Genomic DNA, 20,369 nt, shown 5'->3' with positions numbered 1-20,369 from the left:
AGACCACTCAAAGTAGTCGGCAGATCACGGGCAGCCAATGCATCCTTTACCCGTGAGGACAGACCTTTCTTAAAAGTTACACATAAGGCCGCCACGTTCCAACAGCGTTCACATGCCAAGGTGCAGAACTGGACAGCGTATTCACCCATGGTGGAGTCTCCTTGGCGTAGGTTCAGTAGTGCTGTTTCCACAGATGAGGCTCGTGCTGGTTCCTCAAACACGGACCGGAACTCTGCCAGGAAGTTGGTAAGGGTGACCGTAACTGGATCGTTCCTGTCTCACAGAGGAGTAGCCCAGGCCAGGGCCTTCCCAGTGAGGAGGCTGATGATGAAAGCCACCTTGGAACGCTCGCTGACCAACTGAGATGACATTAGTTCAATATGCAGCCAGCACAAGGTAATGAATCCTCTGCACTGTTTGGGATCGCCATCGTATTTGTTAGGCATAGAGAGACTCATCCAAGGCTCTGGTGCCGGTGGACAAGCCGGGATGACAGGCAAAGTCGCGGGAGTAGTCGCTGAAACTGCTGCCGGAGTAGTCACCGGGACTTGATGCTGAGGCCGAGAGTCAAGCAGCTGTTGAAGAGTGGAAGCGACTTGGCCTAAAAGTTCTCCTTGGGCAGCAATCTGCTGTGACTGCCAGGCGACAACACTGGAAAGTTCAGCCAGTATCTGACGTGGCTCCTTGGCGGGGTCCATGGTCGGATCTTACTGTCACGACTGGAAGTCTGTGGACCCTCTGGACCACCGCGGGAGTTGGTACTAGCCGACTTGGGACCGGAGTCTAAGTGGAACCCGGTGTTCCCCAGAGCCTGCCGCAAAGCGGGATGGACTTTCTGCGGCAGGATACCACTAGGTCGTTCCACACTAGCCCGCGGTGGCTGCCAAGGTAGTAACACAGGAGACAGTACCTAGAGTGGCGGCAGGAGAATAGCAGTGGAAGGCACACTAGGACTCACATCAGGAATCGCAGGAGCTGGCACACAGAAATGGAGGACCACAGGGACGGACTGGCACACAGGAACGCAGGACCACAGGGACGGACTGGCACACAGGATTGCAGGACCACAGGGACGGACTGGCACACAGGAATCACAGGAACGCAGGAATGCAGGAATAACAGGAATGCAGGAATAACAGGAACACAGGAATAACAGGAATGCAGGAATAACAGGAGCTTTCTCTTCAGGGGAGTTTGAAGATCCGGCAAGGGTAACAGGAAAAGGCTGGAACTTGAATCAGACCAGCACCAATTATAATCTTAGCAAGCCGGTGCATGCACACCCTAGGGGACGGGGACGCGCGCCGAGCCGTGGGAGCTGCAGCGTACATTGCTGGAGCCAGGGGAGGTAAGTGAGGCTGGCCACCGGACCACAGAGGGGCACGGGTGCGCCCGTGATCCGAGACAGGGATCGCTGGAGGTCCTGTGACACATGCTACCTTTAATTTTTTTTGCATGTTTTTTTCAGAACACAGAGCTAGTCTAAAAGTAATAAAAGTTTAAACATATTTTTTTTATTTTTTATTTCAGGTTAAAAGTGGAAAAAAGGCATTTTTTGTAATTTATAGTACTTTTTTTAAATGTTCAAATTAACTCCACATTTATTTCAGTCATTTTCATATATAATATATATAGTCTCGGGTAAACGGGGCAACTATGGCGATGTTTTTTGTAGTGTGGCAGGGGGGGATTTTTTTAATATATGGAGAAATGTCATTGTCTTTTTATTATTTATTAATGTTTTGTATGTATGTTTTTACTTTATATGTCCCCCATGAGGTCATAAAAAACGCCTGGGGGACATTTTTACTTGTTTTTTTTAAATTTTACTTTATTTTTTCTCTTTTTCAAGATTTCCCCTGTAACTGAGGCATCTATAGGAGCCTCAGTTACAGGGGAAATGACCAACTGTCACTGGAGATTTCAATGGTAATGGCAAAACCAGATGCTGCTCCTCACACTGCGTTAAAAATTTTGTAATACCAGAATTGTCAAAAATTCCAGGAATACTTGATGTCAAAATTTCAAGTTGACGTTTCAAGAAAGCGGAATTGAAAAATTTCAAGTTCACATTCCAGGAATGCGAAACTTATACAGACACTGGCAAAACCAAGTTGCGTGGGATCTATGCCTGGTTTATATTAATGAACGTTGGGATGTTTGCGTTAGCTGCCTCGTCCTGTGGCAAACTTATAGATGTGATCTATTGTATAGTCACTATTTTCATATTCTTAAATAAACACCTTATGGAAATTTATCATCAAAATCGAGCATGATATACCAGGGACACTTACTCATAGATCCAGGCACAGTGACTATGGTACTATTCTTATATTTGCTATCCTTGGCCAACTTCCTTCTGAAATCAACTTTTAAAATTATGCTAATAAATCTGAGGTTCTCTGGTAGGTAGGAGCCTCTTGATGTCTGTGATGTCTTTTTACAGGTTCTTACAATTAGAACATGTCTCACCTTCTCCCTAGCTTTGTCTGCTATGTATAATGGTGTCTGGATATTCCGCTCTTATACTGCATAATCAAATCCAACAGATGGGGGAGCTAAGGATATGGGCACCAAATCCAAATGCCACTGCAAAATCCTGTGCCCCAAAATGTAAGTATCAAAAAATACAAATTGGTACTATGCTCACAAACAATTGTAAATATTAAATAAATTTTATTAGTTATGCAAAAAATTATTAATAACAGCAAATTTACATAGCATGGTAGTTATACAATGGGAATACATGATTAAAAACAGTGCATAGCCACATATAGAACAAGCAAAGTGCCATAGGGAATAAAATGAATCAGTATGGAGAAGGAGACCTAGTAACTAGAGGTAGAAAACAGCTATATACAAGCCTTAGCTTGCTAACATGAACGGCTCTAAAACAATACTAGAAAGTCATTACCATACCAGGATACCGGGTGTGCACTGTGTAGCCCCAACACGTGTTTCGGCCACTGGCTTTCTCAAGGGGAGTCTTATACTGCATAGTCATATGTCCAGCCAGACCAATCAAAACCTCTGCTCATTTCAAACTATTTGAGTTTTTTGGCATATATACTCGAGTATAAGCTGACCCGAGTATAAGCCGAGATGCCTAATTTTTACTAAAAAACTGGAAAAGCCTATTGACTACAGTATAAGCCGAGTGTGGGAAATGCATTCTTCACAGCCCCAGTATATAGCTAACAAGCCACTAGTATATAGCTTGCCAGCCCCTGTAGTATATAGCTTGCCAGCCCCTGTAGTATATAGCCAGCCAGCTCCTGTAGTATATAGCCTGCCAGCCCCTGTAGTATATAGCCAGCCAGCCCCCTGTAGTATATAGCCTGCCATCCCCCTCTAGGATATAGCCTACACAATATTATGTCTCCGTGCGGCTGACGTCATGATGGACCAGGACACGGAGCCGATGCTGGGGCCGCGATATATGGAAGAGGATCTGCTGGGGGCGGGTCATCGGAAGGTGAGTACACTTTTTGTTTTTTCTCTGGACATGAATATAAGCCAAGTTAGGGTTTTTGAAAAACTTGGCTCATACTCAAGTATATACGGTAACTCGTATTTTCCACTTTTTTCTTATACTGTCCACTTTTAATTTTAATGTATTCATTAAGAAAAACATTCCTATGATGGCTCTATATAAATAAAGATTATTATTATTCCTATATAGTAATACCTGTGCACTTTAAGTTAGGCCATGCAGTTCAAAGTGTTTTACCATAAGTAAAAGCAATCACAATGGTGTGAATTGCAGGGATTTCTCCCTTTTCTACACTCCTTAGATAGAGCTGTGAGGAATGGATGAGACATCTTATGGGTTAAACAGGCAGGATAGGAGTTTCTTTATTCCTGGCCATTAGAGTGAAATGCGTCTGTCACAGCCTGGCTCCCATGGTGATCATTCGGGCACAGCTCTTGTATCAGTCGATCGTCAGGATGTGTCATTACATTCTACTGTGTCTTGATGAGGGCAATTAGCATTTACTGCTACAGTACTGTATATGCATTTGTGGAAAAAGGGTTAAATATGGAAGTCTAAAGGTCTGCGCTTTGAGCTTATGTTCATTATTTAATTTCCTGATCCCTACTGTATAGACAGCTGAAAACAACAATTTGGTATTTTGGTGAATGTCTATATAGTTAAAGACTTGACTGTAGGTATTTCATGCAAACCTTTGAGAAATCACAAAATAAATCCTTTAATGTTGAATTGATAATTTTTATGGCCATAGATGGACCATAGATTTAAATCATGTAAGAAAACTACACTAAACTTCAAAGCAGAAGATGTTATTTGCATATATTTTAGTTGGAGTCTGTACATGAATTATGACAGGAGTGATTTGGTTTGAAGTAATGTAGACTCTCAGAATGAATTATGCATGAATACCCAGTTAATATTTATTTTGAACTCATTTCCACTGTCACTAGTTTTACAAACCACTCTTCCAACAAGAATAAAAAACACCTTCAAATGTTAATTAAAAAAATGTATATAATAAAAATATATTCAGCCTGCTACTTTATTTTAGAATGTCAGACATTCACTGTCAAGTTTAACTGAGAATGATGTTACTCTGACTGGTATTATATAAGTCAGCCACTGAACTGTAAGATTCAGAACACAGCCATTTAAGCATAAATAATTCATCATGAAAAAGGAAGCCAATTTTTATCCATTTAGCAATGTTTGTTAACCATTACAATACAACAGACTTAATGAAGCCACATTTATAATCTCTGGGTTCATTTCATTTCGTTTGAATTGTAGATAAAGAAAATTAAAAGCTATTTACAAAAAAATCAGGTCAGTGATCAGTAATGATCACATTGAACTATATAAGTAGCACAACTTCTGATGTAAATATGTACTAGCTTCTGTACATCAAACTAAATACAAATTATATGTTATCACATTGGAAACATACAGGTGGAAAAAAGGATTTACTCTGCACAACGTGTAACATATCATTTTTGACATACAGGGGCACATTTACTAAGGGTCCGCAGCCGCGAATCCGTCGAGTTTTCCCGAATATTTCCTCTTTGCGCTGTATTTCACGGAATTGTGGCGCACGCGATCGTTTTTTGGCGCAATCGCGCCGACTTTCGCGCGACAGAAATCAGGGGGCGTGGCCACCGGACAACCCGAAGGATTCGGAAAAACCGCAGAATTTAAAAAGCCATTTGTGTCGCAAGATCAAGCACTCTCATGCACCAGAAAAAAACAGGTGAACTCCAGCGGACCTCGGCGCAGCAGCGACACCTGGTGAATATCGGCGCACGGACCTTAGTGAATCCCGGCAGAACCCGAATCAGCGTCGGAGAACCCGCCGCTGGATCGCGACTGGACCGGGTAAGTAAATGTGCCCCACAGTGTATTAAAAACAACCTCCTTATGCTGTAACCATATATACACCTACGTGGTATATAATTAATATATATTCCTAGAGAATTTGGAACCTTTTTTGTCTGTTGATCCCCATTGCAAACATTATTGCATTTTCATTATGCTTAGTATTATGTTAAAGTCTGAGGCTTTGCTAAGTGTTAGTCTCCCTGTTGGTTTTACAATGCAAGGTGTTTATTATTTAATCAGCTGTTGATAAAAACACTATGCAAAAATACAAACATTACAAGAACAAAAACACATTCCAATACCAAGCATTTCCTATATACTATACCAGGCTGTGTGAGGGCTTGTTATATGCACAATAAATTGTCCTTCCTAGTGTTGGTATTTAAAGAAAATCTGCCATTTAAATTAAACCAATTAAATAAATACTTCATTAAAAACTATGATTAAAAAGCAATGCCCTTAACCCTAAGTACGTCCTTCCCTTAGCTGCAATGTTAAAAAATCAGTTTGCAAACTTATACAAAAATCATGTGAATCCAATGAAAGTAATGGGGTCCAATATATGAAGTGTTCACTGCACTGACCTGCCTCCTTGTTCCTGATTGACAGGTCTCCTCTAGGATATGCTGCTGTGTGGAACATTAAGAGATAGAGCTGTGTTACTGTGGGCATTTTATATCATGTGACCAGGCTGATGTCATCTAAGGTCCGGTTACATTTGACACATTTACCCCATTTATGTATCGGATCACATGAAACACAGCATGTGTACATTGGGGCATGGGGAGGACTAGAAGTCCATGAAGGAATGCTGTGATTTCATGTGATCAGATACATAAAGGAGGTAGAAAATTAAAATATAACTAGGTAAAGGACCTTAGATGTCATCACACTTGTCACATGACATGCTGAGAAGGCATGGGATATAGGGAGGAGTAGGGGGGAGGGGCCAGCAGACCGGAACACATCCCCTCTGATGTACTAATATAAGATAAAATGAGAGAAACAATTTTTAGCTGAAATAAGGGTGTCAGTTAGTTAATAGGTCTCTACTGGAACCTGTCACTAGCTGTATTTGTGAAAATGTGGTGATAGGGTCCCTTAATAATTCCATGCCGTTTATTGGGAAGCTGGAAAAAATTCCAAATGTTGTAACTCTGGCAAGAAAAACACATTTGAATCATTTACTTGTGGGAACTCTTTCATTGTATGCTCCAAATGACACCTCCCCTATATTCTTTAGGTCTGTGTGATCAAACTAATTATGTTTTAATACATTTAAGAAAATGAAAACATTTTATACAAAAAAATCTTGATTTTGCCCTATACTGCCGGTAACAACCTTTTAAATATTTTGATTGACCTGGCATTTTGGGATGTGGTGATACCCAACATGTTTATGATTTTTCTTGTTTATTTATTTCTATAAACAGCAGAAAAAGAAAAAAAAAATATCTTATATCCACATGTTGATGGTGTACGGAACAAAGAGGGGAAAAGAATACACCACATCAGACATGCTAACATACGGAAAAATGTAAAAGTCTTCCAGCACTCCAAATTATTGTATTAGAATTTTACATTTTTCCGTTATTTAATTTTATATCAGTTCTAGGGAAAGGGGGGTGATTGAACATTTATATTTTTTACTTTTACTGTAATTTTAGACTTCTTAAGTTACTTAGCCTAATTTTAATATGTTCTACGCTTCCTCCTTCTATTTGTTCTAAAACTTACTACCTTAAAGAGGACCTGTGAGGCTCTGTACCTTAATTACAGAAGTATTTATGAAATGCAAATTAGCTTTTTTGACTCATGCCTGTTGTTTGTGACTCTTCTCTCTCCCAGGCTGGAAGTAAAACACGCCCCATTTTATTGACTAACAGCTCTGTGTATCTTAAAATACATTTCCTGCCTCCTTCTACTTATGGACTGTCTGCTAATATTCAACTACAGACATTTAAAGCTCTATGTACAGATGGGAAAAATTGTGTAAATTTTTTTACACAATGGCTTGTGTTACATTCATGACATGTGACCAGAGTGACATCACCGCAGGTCCTTTAGCCTTCTAATAATAGCAAACTGTACATCATGTATGTGATTACATGAAATCACATCAGCCTCCACGGAGGATGGAAAGGAGTAGAAGTCCATGGAGGCTGATATAACTTCATGTGGTCAGATACATGTGTGGGGTAAAGTTTGCTGTTGTTTAGTGGCTTAAAAACCTGAGATGATTTCACTTTGGTCACATGACATGAACTGTGACCAGTAAGGAGGCATAAGGCATGCCCTCTTTGATGCCAGGTAATATAAGATAAAAGGGGATTTATGTGGATGTGAGCAAAACAACAAAATAAAAGAAAGGTGTCAGTAAATAGGGCTCTATAGGAACTGGTCACTGGCTGTATATGTGCAAATGTGGTTGCAGGTTCTCTTTAAGTCATGACAGTTAAGAATTGTCCCTTAGAAATCCCTGTGAATATTTGCGAGAATGGTAACCATCATAAATTAACATAACAAACTTTACTTCTACATTCAGATAACGGATTATAATCATATTCAAAATAACAATTCATGGATAACTCTCATTTAAAAATGCAACAAATAATTCCATTTGTGACTTGTCCAGAGGATGATAAGATCTTTGTGAAGACACAAACCACCTTATAAAATATTATGTAAAAATGTTAGCGCAAGTTGGAGCCTCATTAGACATTGGTGAGGTTCCCTTTACCTCCAGGAAGTAGTCTTATCCAAATCTGAAATAATTCCCAGTAAGATCAAAATCAAACAAAAATATTAGGAATCTAATTTGAGGATTTTCAAGTGAAGAATTGTTGCTTAGTTTTTCATGTACAGCCCCTACATCATCCCCTCAGTGTCAGACTGGCATACGTTGGGCCTACCAGAGGAGGTGATCTTAAGGGCCCACCCTTCAATCATAAAATACAATTAAAAAATCATATCATGTACAATGTATCATCAACAAGGTCTAATAATCTATAATAATGGAATCATTTTATATGAAATAGATCATAATATCAAATTATTACTGCATTTACTTCCAAATGAAGATGTTTGGGGCCCACCAGAGGATTCTCTGATGCTCTGGTGGGTCAGTCCAACACTGCCTCAGCATATAGGATATCGATAAAACAGCTCTTAATGTCGGTGCATACCATGCTAACTTTATCTTATTTAATATCTTTCAGCACTACAAAATTGCATAGTGTTCTTGAAACAGGTACTTATTCCTCCTATAGCACCCATTTTTCCCTAATAAACTGTACCAGACAGAGACAGGCTCAAGGACATTTTTTTGTTTTATTACAAACAGGTCAGAAGTGCATTTGAATGCGGTTAATAGTGGTTATGGGCCCTAAAACCTCAACAGACAGGTAATATATTTTTATGTATGCATTTCAACCCAAAAAATTGGGAAATTGATTCCAAATCATGGTCAATGGTGGCCAAAATTAACAAGGTGTACTGACCTCCTGTATCGATGGCATCTGTAATGTAATGATCATGTCTGATGAAAAAAAAAACTAGTATTCTTGAAATCTCACCATCAAATATACTCAGTCAGCCAACCCCACTCCCATGGAAATCATCCAACCTAGCAGACACCTACTCTACCTTACCACTCAGCACTGATACAACTTTCCCTTAACTTTCCCTTAAACAAGCAAATGGAGATCACAGGGATTTGGCTTATATGGGGCAGTCACATCCCAGGAGCTGGCTAGCTCCTGATGGGTATCTGCAAGTTTTTTTTAAAAAAAATTCTGTTTGTTTATAAGTAATGTATGTGACCCCCTTTTTAAATGCACAGAATTTAAAAGTGTACTATAAATAACTTTTCTTCTACCAAAGTTATTGTATGCAGACTACCAGTATTACATAAAACTTGTTTTACATTACATAACAATGGAGTTTTAGTTCTTTTGTACTTCATATAAATGGGGTATTTCTTTGTTTATTTTGTATGGGATTGCATTAAGTGAAAATAATTGATCTCGACACCAGCAAATTTTACAAAGCAATAGTAGATTCAAGAAGTTATTCGAAAGGAATGTATTTTCTGGAACAAAATGTAAAACATTGATTTCCAATTGTAGACAGAGATTTTTTATTACTTTAATTTCACAGTTGTTATTTTTGGCAGTTATGTGAACATAAATGGGAATATTTATAGTTAAAAAGCTTGAAAGGTGGTAGTCTTTTTTATAGAACAATATACTATATGTATGTTATATGTATGCATAAAGTCATACACTTGTTTAAAAGCTTTAATATAACCAGTAACAGTATCCAAAAGGTAACTCTACATACTACAGGCCTTTGACTGGCATTGAGGTACAGGGAGTCCTTGGGTTACGTACAAGATAGGTTCTTTAGGTTTGGTATATTTTGTGATCGTAACAAATATGGTGAAATAGTTTATGAATGATCATAGTAAGCATGTTTTCTGATTTGCAGAAAGTGAGATTTAGAAAACAAGGAACTGAAAAAAATGTATACATTTGAGTGAAAAGGTTCATATGAATACTTACAGAAGTCTAAAAGCCATGGAATGAGCATGCTGACTGAAATTTTTAAGCCCAGAATAAGCAACACTGTTGCAACAAAGTATTTCAGGAATATGCTTTGATTCAATATTTTAAAGTAACACTGCAAAAAAACTTTAAATATAAAGACAGAAAGGGAACTTGCTACATTGAATGATATGAAGATTCAATATGATGCCTATTTTATTAAATCCCTGCTCAATTTTGGCTAAGGAGTCCAGAGGCTATACAACTCAGTGACAGCCTTCCTTGCATTAGCATGCATACAGAGATACATGTCCCCTGGTTCTGAATGTAAACAGAGTAGTAAGTTAGATGCATTACCACTTCCACTCCCTTCTCTATAACAGTGGCCTTGCATTTGCATGAATGCTCCATCAGTATAGGGCAATCAGGGACCAGCAATCACAAATGGGTACAAAGTGAGAACCCATTTGCTAGCCTGAAACACTGTAGCAGTAGATGCAAAGGCACCTATTTACAAATCCACACCATTTCAAGGACACTTAAAATAGAAAACGACCACTTAAATTAAGAGTACAGCATGTGGTGACTTAAACCTTCAACACCTCAAAAATAAAATCATAGTCTCTTCTTAACAACTAACAGAAATTGTATGTAGAGGCAAAAAAAATGTAGCTCCATAACATACTCAAGTCATAATAGCTCCTACAGTAACAATTGTGATGACTGAAATGGCTCACCATAATCCAATTGAGTCATGGGGTTGAATCCATGTAGGCATTAGACCCATCCTGTAATGCACATTTTCTTTTAATAAAGCTAACATTAACTGAATTATAAATACACTCTTTACATTGTTACTGTAATAACAGACTATTCTAGCTGCAAAAATCTGGTCTTTAATGCAATATCTAATGTAATAGGTGTTTATACAGTAGGTCCATTTTTAACAACCACCACTCCAGTGGTTTAATGGTAAATTGTGTTTGCTAACTGTGTAAGAAGAAAAGCCTTGTTCAAGAATGCTAGTACAGCTGAAAACAGTTTGGCTGATTGGAGAAGCTATAAAATGACCTTCCTTTGAGCTGGTTGATAATCTGGAGCATCAAAATGGCAAGAAAAAAGGAACTTTCAAATGAAACTCGACAATCTATTTTTGTTATTAAAAATGAAGGCCATTCCATGCAACAAATTGCTAAGAAACTGAAGATTTCCTACAACGGTATGTATTACCCCCTTCAGAGGAAAGCACAAACAGGCTCTAACCACAGTAGAAAGAGAGAGGCCCTGCTGTACAACTACACAACAAGACAAGCACATGAGAAAACAACGTCTCACAGGTCCTCAGCTGTCAACTGCTACAGTGAAGAGGAGACTCAAGGATGCTGGCCTTCAGGGTAGAGTGGCAAAGAAAAAGCCACTGAGAATGGCTAATAAAAGGAAAAGATTAATGCAGGCAGTCCCCTACTTAAGAACACTCGACTTACATACGACATCTAGTTAAAAACGGCCCTCTGGATGTTAGTAATTTACTGTACTTTAGTCCCATGCTACAATAAACAGCTGTAACAGTTGTCAAATGTGTCTGTAATGAAGCTTTAGTGTTAATATTGATTCTTATGACAACCCAACATTTTTAAAAATCCAATTGTACCAAAAAAGTTCTGGCTGGGGCTACAATGATAAAATATACAGTTCTGACTTACATACAAATTCAACTTAAGTACAACCCTACAGACCCTATCTTGTATGTAACCCGGGGACTGCCTGTAAGGGCAAAAGAAAACAGACATTGGACAAGGAAAATAGGAAAAAAGTGGTATATACAGATGAATATAAGTTTGATGTTTGGATCACACAGAAGGACATTTGTGATACACAGAACAACTGAAAAGATGCTGGAAGAGTGCCTGACGCCGGACGTAATGTGATGGTCTGGAGTTGCTTTGGTGCTGGTAAAATGGGAGATTTGTACAAGGTCAAGGGGATTCGGAAGAGGAAAGCTATTACTAAATTTTGCAAGGCCATGCCATACGCTGTGGACAGCACTTGATTGCAGTCAATTTCATAATACAACAGGACAATGACAAAAAGCACACCTCCAAATTATGCATAAACGATTTAAGTAAGAAGCAGGCAGCTGGTATCTGTAATGGAGTGGCCGGTTCAGTCACGAGATCTTAGCGTTTTTCTAAATTTTTCATTCATTTCACAGTAACCCATTAAGATTATAAACAGCTTGCATATTTTTTTGCAGATTTTTTGTTATGTACAGAATAGGTTCTGTGGGTTTGTTACTAAGATGAATTGTATATTTTATAATTGTAACTCTAGACAATTTTTTTTGGTCTCTGTGACAATTGGATTTTAAAACTGTTGGATTCTCATAAGAACCAGGATTAAGAATAAAGCTTCATTGCAGAAACCTGTGATAACTGTTATAGCTGTTTATTGTATCCTACGGCTAAAATACCATAAATTGGCAATTACCAGAAGTCCGTTTGTAACTAGGGGTCGTCTGAAAATCTGGTGTACTTAAGTAAGGGACCGCCTGTATTACCTTTTATTTGTCAATCCAGTGATCCTCATCAATAGTGTTAAGCGTACCCGAGCCGCAAAGTTCAGGTTTGTACCCAACTTTGCTGAATTGGGTCTCCTATACCTGACCCTGAACTTCATTAGTGGCTCAGACCCAAGTTTGGTAACACCTGAGATCGGTTCTGACAGTGATTTCAGGTGTTAACTCTTTAAATGCCGCTGACAAAGCCGTCCTAAAACAGAGCGTATGTGCGCCAGTGCCAACATGCTGGTGGGGCAAGGCGCTGAAAGTTTGGGGAGTATCATCATTCCCCAATGACGGTGCCTGGTATTTCAACAATTGCAGCACCAATTTGTGGGTGTTACTGGGGGGGTGCATCACCAAAGCCAAGAATATTACTGTATATCAGGATACTATATATCAGTCCTTACAAAACAAATCTTACCTTGAAACTGAGTAAACTTTATTGTGCCCATTCTTTCACCATTTCTAAACACAACTTGTCCCTGTAACGAAAATATATTCATGAGAACCAGAAAACTCATAAATTATGATTAACGTAATAATAACAACACTTTTATCTTCACTTCAAAACAATTTAACTACTAGATCAACATAGGTTTGTGCTGAGGCATAGACTATGAGTCCGTCAAAGAGATCACCAATGTGTTGGCAGAAGATTCTTCTCCTGTGAGGTTGGTGGTTGTTTTTCAAACACATCTCACATTGTCATGATCAAATTGAGATTGGGAGATTTAGAATCCAAATCAAAACCCCAAACTATTCTTCTCCAAAGACATGTGGGGGAGATACTCCGACATGCTTCCTTTTTGTCTCTGCATTGGGAAAAAATAACTAAAGGTATAACATTTCTTTGAAAATATCACATCTGCTTTCTCAGCCTTATTAATGACGTTTCATCATTTTTTCAAACCCATAGACTTCTATCGCCTTCCACATCCGTGAAAAAATAGGGAAAAATCTATGCTTTTAATTGTAAGCACTCAATAACCTAGATAGACTCTCCCCTGTCAGATGGGTAACCCTGAGCTTGAGCAGGAGATTGTCTAATTAGCATATAGGGTACAAAAACATCAGCATAAAATGCTTTGAAATGGTGTGGACTGGAGAAAAAAATTCAGGTAATAATGAAATATGCCAGAACCAGTTACCACGACCAACAGAAGCATATAATATACAAGCCTTTCCTCTACTTTCATGAACATGTCTGTGGTAATTAAACTAATAAGATGATATGAACTTTTGGACATCCTTGGCATTGATTTTAAGTTTTGTCCTGTACCTTTACTTGACTGGAACATAACAAGAACCCTAACTAAGTGATGTGCCTTCTGCATTAGCATTATTTTCCAATAGAGAATAATTAGTTTTCCCACACATCACCACAGGGCAGATGATAGGTCTCTTATTGGTGGGCAACTCCAGTTTATCTAGAGCAGGTATCCCAAAGCCAACCTTCCTCCGCACTATATAACCAATGCTGCTATGTTCTTCATTCTTCTTCATAAACACAGATAAGTTGTCTGCAAATGCTTCTGGAAATGTAGTTTTACTTTACTGCTATCTATTCCATTTAGAGAATAATATTTCTTAAATATTACATTAAAAATTAAGCTATTAGCAAGCTACAATTTCCAACAATATAATGTTCTTTATTGATTAATGTTCAATACTCATATTGCCTTAAACTGAATAAACCACAATGGAAATCATTATGTCATGAATTACTGAGTGCATTAACATTATGGTTTTCATTGCCATTTATAATTTCATGGTGTACACCAAGTGCAGTGTTACACGACAGAATAAAGTTGCTTCAAAGTTTGTACCATAATAAAAAATAACACAGCACTGGTCTCAGTTTCTCAGTGAGTTCTATTTACAGGAAGCTCAATAAAGATGAAATTGCAGAATAAAATGGATATTATGTATTAAGTGTTTCCCACAAAGGTAACAAGAGACCAAAGAGATCAGTATCAGTAAATCTGACTATTGTTAGCACTCCTATCCCCTGAATTATAACATCATACGAATGGACTGTGTTACCTCCATATTGAAAACTTGAACAATTTTACTTAGCAAAGGTCAGTCAAAAGTGGTAGATTATTCCTCTCTTATACCAGCCGAAAAATGTTACACAGTTTATTTATATAATGTTAAGTAAGTTAGGTGGAAAACAAAACAAAGATTGTTGGGTAGTATCCATACATTTAAAGAAATAAATGTTAAGTTTTGGCTTTGACTTGAAGGTATCTTACACCAATGCTAACATTTTCAACATGTAGTAAAACACAACATTTTCACATTGTTAAAGGCTTCCATAGCTGTCATCAACATATACTGCTATACAGTTTTACTGGGGTATATTGTATGGGTGGTCAGACCCCCTAGGGTTAGAGTGCCCTGGGGGGCTGAAATAGTGAAAAAAAAGTTTAACAAAATTAAAAAAATGAAAAAATATAAAATTCTAATCACCCCCCCCCCTTTCCCTAGAACACTAAGATAAACAAAAAAATAAAATCATAAAGATAGGTAAAAACAGGTATCCCCTTGACCCAAAATGTTTGATAAGTCAAAGTATAAAAATGATTATTCCCAACTCCCAACGATGAACCCCGCAAATGAAAATAGAGCCCAAATGACCAAATCAACAATTCCAATAAAAAGTGATGAAAAGTTTCTACCATCTGCAAAATGACATCAATGAAAACATTAGCTTGTCCCGCAAAAAATGTTACCTTGTATACCTAAATTTGGCATCGCTAACTAGTCTATGTACAGGGTTTGGGTCATAAGTAATATGTACACATCCAATATAAAGTGTAATATAATTTAAACAAAAAGCGGATGTCCAAAAAGGATAAGATTAAATACAATCACTTTATTAATTCATCAAAATAAGAGTGGATAAAAACATTTAAAAAGCACATTTGAGCGCTGTACACAAACTAATGTCCCCAATGTACCAGTATAAACAAATAAGAGATAATGGTAAGACAGGGTAGACCTGAAATAGATACAATACTAAGGATTATATGCAAGATTTTAGTAATGATATCCACAAGTGTGGTACAAACATAATCAATATAGTAATATAAATGTAACCATAGTTTACCTAGATAGACACCAGATCAATGCCTTTTCACTTCCTGGCGTGTGAGACGCAGTATGAACGGGTAAAACGCATCACCTGACTTCCGATGCATAACATGCACGCCACTCACTCGGGTCACCAAGCGCAGCTGCAGCATATAGGACTGTGAGGGCTGGACAGACAATATATATATACTTTTAGCCCCTCGACCACGATATTACCCCTAAGGAAGCCTGTATACACAGGCGAAATGCGTGGGGACCATTGTCCCGAGTGTCCAGCATTGATCTGGTGTCTATCTAGGTAAACTATGGCTACCTTTATATTACTATATTGATAATGTTTGTACCACACTTGTGGATATTATTACTAAAATCTAACATTTAATCCTTAGTATTGTATCTATTTCAAGTGTAGCCTGTCTTACCATTATCTCTTATTTATTTATACTAGTACACTGGGTTTAGTTTGTGTACAGCACTGAAATGTGCTTTTTAAATGTTTTTATCCACTCTTATTTTGATGAATTAATAAAGTGATTGTATTTAATCTTATCCTTTTTGGACATCTGCTTTTTGTTTAAATTATATTGAATTTGGAATCTATATGTACTACTGACCCAATGTGTAAATGGTAAGTGTGACTTGGACCACAAAGGTAAAGATGTTAAAACAAAGCAGGTCACATTTACTAAGGGTTGCGAGCTGCACTTTTGTCAGACCGTGCACGTTCTTCATGGCTTAAACTGCTTGCACAGGTATTGAAGAAGTGTCTGTGCTGCGATTGTGTTGCACTTAATCCTTTTGTGGTGTAACTGTGCTGGCTTCCATGTGACACAAATTAGGGAGCATGCTGACTGATTTGGACCGAGCGCCGTATTTAACTTCCAAATTGAGTTGCATACCCTATGTTAAAGCTGCACCACAAAAAACAGGGAAGCGCCACATTCATGATTTTTGGCACAAGACGAACGCAGCATAGTAGACTGACACTGAATTTTAGTGAAATCTAGTGATTTTGTAAGTAAATGTGCCCCAGCATTTTGGAATATGGTGCAACTGTGTGTTTTTACAACTCTACCACATTAAGAGTTTTTTTGTAGCTCATACAATGAACAAAGTATATGTCACGGGTGCTCCCGCAATCCCTGTCTCGGATCACGGGTGCACCCGTGCCTCTCCGGGGTACGGTGGCCAGCTTCCCTCACCTTCCCCGGCTCCCGCGGCATCCTCTGTTGCTCCCGCAGCTCGGCCTGCGCGTTCCAGACTCCTAGGGTGCGCGTGCCGGCCCGCTAAGATTTAAAGGGCCAGTGCGCCATTAATTGGCGCTGGCCATTTAATTAATTCTATATAAGCCTGCCTCTTCCTACAAGCCCTTGCCGGATCTTTGTGCCTCACAGCCTGAGAGAAAGCTATTCTGCGATTTGCCTGCGATTCCTGCGTTCCTGTGTCTTCTGCGTTCCTGTGTCTCCTGTGTACCTGACCACCTCAGTGTTCCAGTGTTATCTGACCTCCTTGGTGTTCCAGTGTTATCTGACCTCCTCCGTGTTCCTGTATTACCTGACCTCCTCCGTGTTCCTGTATTACCTGACCTCCTCCGTGTTCCCGTGTACCAGTGTTCCTCTGTGCTGCTGTTGTGTGTGCTGTGTTCCCGTACCCTTCTGCTTGGACCTCCTGTTGCTGACCCCGGACCGGACTCTGACGTTGCACCTCTGCTGCGTGCCCTGACCTTGTGCCTGGACTTCGACCACAAGATTGTCTGCCGTCTCTGTACTTCTACCTTGGCCGCCACTGCAGACAAGTCACGCCTGAGCAACGACCGGGTGTTACCACGCCGCAGCTTGTCTAACCTGCCTTGCGACGGGCTCTGGTGAAAACCAGGTACCACTTAGACTCCGGTCCCAGGTAGTGGCTTGTGTCATCGTCTGCAGTGGTCCAGAGGATCCACACCTGCAAGTCTGACAGTATAAAAAGGTACCACTATAAAATTCAATTTTTCCCACAGGAAATAAGCCCTCATATATCTCTGTAAACATACAAATATAAAAGTTATAGATTCTGGAAACAGGGGAGTAAAAAACTGATAAATTCCTTACAGTTGATCTGCCAAAGTTTTGGAATTCTCTTCTCTTCTTTGCTCTGAAACTGTCCATTGTTGTAGAAGTTTAAGACAATGTTAAATTACGGGGTGCAAAGAAAAATAACAGTTGTTAAGCCTGCCGCCCACATTTAGTTGTGACACATTTTTTTCTTTTTTGTTTTTCAGTCACTGTTGTAAATTAAATTTTATTAAGTAATATACTGGTGTCTTCTATTTCATTTAAGTATTTTACAGTAATTAAATGCTGTGCATACTGTGCTAGAGTTCATCTTCCACTAATTCAATAACATCTGTTTTCTTTGCTAAAAACTAGGTTTCTCAGCTGGTGGATAAGCTCTTTACTATGTGTTTATCATTAGTTTATCTTTGTTAGGATGGTGTCACACAGTGTTTTGTGCCGGCTTGCTGAATGCACTGGTAATGCCTCTGGCACATGTCATATTTACCTTCAGGCCCCCATTCAGCGGGAAAGGCCTCTACAGAGCTGTCATTTACAATGGAGTTCTTTATGGAACAGTCTTCTGTACCAGTTCATCTGGCTAAAATACAATCGAATGGCCCAGATCTCGTCTGGAAGTGTGGAGAGTTGTCGGCGCTCGAGTAGGTCAAATTCTCCAAAGACGGCTTCCTTTGAAGATGTTGATTAAGCAGTAGCAACACGTTTTGGCTCGCGATCTGAACTCTCAATGTCAGATTGGAACTCCGCAAGTAGTGCCTCCACCAAAGTGCACATGTACACCCTCATTTTTCTCTGATGCTCTAGTGCTGGAATGAAATATGATATGTACTTGTAGGAAGTGGAAGGTTTCTCCTCCTCATCATCCCCAGAGTTACTCTCCAGTAATGCCCATGAGCTGCTACAGGTGTCATTCTCCTGAGAGGAAAACTCCCTCTCTTCCTCCTCCAAAAGTCCCCTGGCTGGACTGTGTAGTACCTGACCACTGATCCAGCAACCCATGTAAGAACTGGCTTGACTGCTGTTCCCCCTCTTCTTCCTCCTGTGCCAACAGTACACCTACTTTATTTAATTTGTATTGGCTGTAGAGCTTTTTTTGGACATAATAATAAATGCTGGTGTATTTGAAATGAAGCATTATGTAGTTTTTAATCTCTTAAAATTATTCATTGGACTGCCAATGTACCAGCAAATGCAAACATGTTACTAGCATCAGCATGGAATACAAATGTGAATACATTTAACATAATTATAATGTGTAACTTTGATCTAATGTGATACAATATTAGATCACTATACAAAATTTGACACCAAGGAAAGACTGAATTACTAAGCAATTTACAGAAATGCTCAAGTGATTATTTTTGTCTTTGTTGGTTGGTTTTTATTACAGGTTTTGAACGAAATACAAGGGGAATTATAGCTCCTTATAATTACTTTGACAACTTACAAATTCATAACTGTGTTGTGTGGCACAGCTCCCAAAATCCAAAACACATTCACAAAGCATTTACTACAAGAATGATACTGCCTACTCAATGAATATTCCCTTGGAATAAAGCTGTACTCTATACTCAGTGGCGGAACTAATGCTATAGCATCCATAGCAGCTGCTACGGGGCCTACACAGAGGGGGACCTGGAAGGTCGGGTGACAAAGAGAGTTCACAATGTGCATCTGTGCAGGGCACACTACTGGGATGTAGCTTAGCCTCTGCATGCAGCCAGACACTTATTTTTAGGTGTTACCGTCTGCATGCGCAGCTTCGCGTAGATTTGTTTCTGGAGCCGTAGTGGGGTATCCTGCAAACTGCCAGCCCCACCTTCACGATGTTTCCTGTACAGTTCCTGAATGACGGCTGCAGTGAGAGAATCCACTACCCAAATCTAAACCTATCACAGCCTGTCACAGCTGAAGTCGAAGGGGAAGAGAACACTAAGAGGAAGTCATGGAAAGATGCAGGACAGTAGCTGAAAGACGCAGGGCACCCTGGCCCCTGTGCCTCAAGGTATTTTTCTTTCATTTTTCTCCATTTACTTAATCCTGTGCAGTGCCCGCTTCTCCCCACCATCAGTCCCATTCAGACTGCTGTCTCGGATGGAATTAGATAGAATGGCCCATAATAATCTCCTTCAGATCACATATACGTTTCAACTGAAATGCATGCGATCAGCGCCCAATGTTTTGCATGAGTTAATGTTAATATATATGTAATGTTTAGTCTTAGTGTCTATAATGTGCATATTTCATTGTAACTGTATACTGTGTGTGTAATGTATACAAGGCAGGGTTAACAGTACGCCAAGAAATCTACCGACATACATGGTGAAAAATGTCCATAGACATATACTGGCAAATGGATCTGGTTCACCATCATCTCAGTTTACGTCACAACCATCAGGAAACACAGAATGAAAAAGCATTGAAGAAGGCGCTATTTAATCCAGCTTCCTGCTGGAAAAGAAAGGTATACATTCAAAGGAGATTGACGCCATTCATTTATCTATGGCCTACGCTGAATGTACACCTTGGGTGATCTCTCAGTTACATAGCTGGCTTTATATAGAGCCATACTGAACATTGGCAGCAGAAAATCTCAGCTTTTTGCTCCTCTTCTCCCTTTCAGAGGAGAGGTGCTCAACCAAAGGACGCAACTTCCCTCCATTAAAAAGCTACATGGGGAATCCTTCCAAAGAACACCTACAGCGTAGGAATAAAGTGTGAAAGGTGAAGGGTTGTAAATTCGA

At 39.2% G+C, this 20,369-nt stretch overlaps 1 protein-coding gene across 3 annotated transcripts in view; it reads right to left on the bottom strand.

Annotated features, from left to right (window-relative positions):
- The window catches only part of GABBR2 (gamma-aminobutyric acid type B receptor subunit 2), a 553,394-nt gene that overhangs the window by 219,508 nt on the left and 313,517 nt on the right, over positions 1 to 20,369 (bottom strand). For all 3 annotated transcript variants that reach the window (XM_072152801.1, XM_072152802.1, XM_072152803.1), the window contains one exon: positions 12,897 to 12,957. In XM_072152801.1, coding sequence (XP_072008902.1) covers positions 12,897 to 12,957 — 61 coding nt within the window. The remainder of the gene's footprint in view (positions 1 to 12,896; positions 12,958 to 20,369) is intronic.

Source organism: Engystomops pustulosus, chromosome 5 (assembly GCF_040894005.1).
Source record: "Engystomops pustulosus chromosome 5, aEngPut4.maternal, whole genome shotgun sequence".
Lineage (NCBI taxonomy): Eukaryota > Metazoa > Chordata > Amphibia > Anura > Leptodactylidae > Engystomops > Engystomops pustulosus.
Note: the sequence above shows the minus strand (reverse complement) of the source record. Positions and strands in the feature narration are given on the sequence as shown.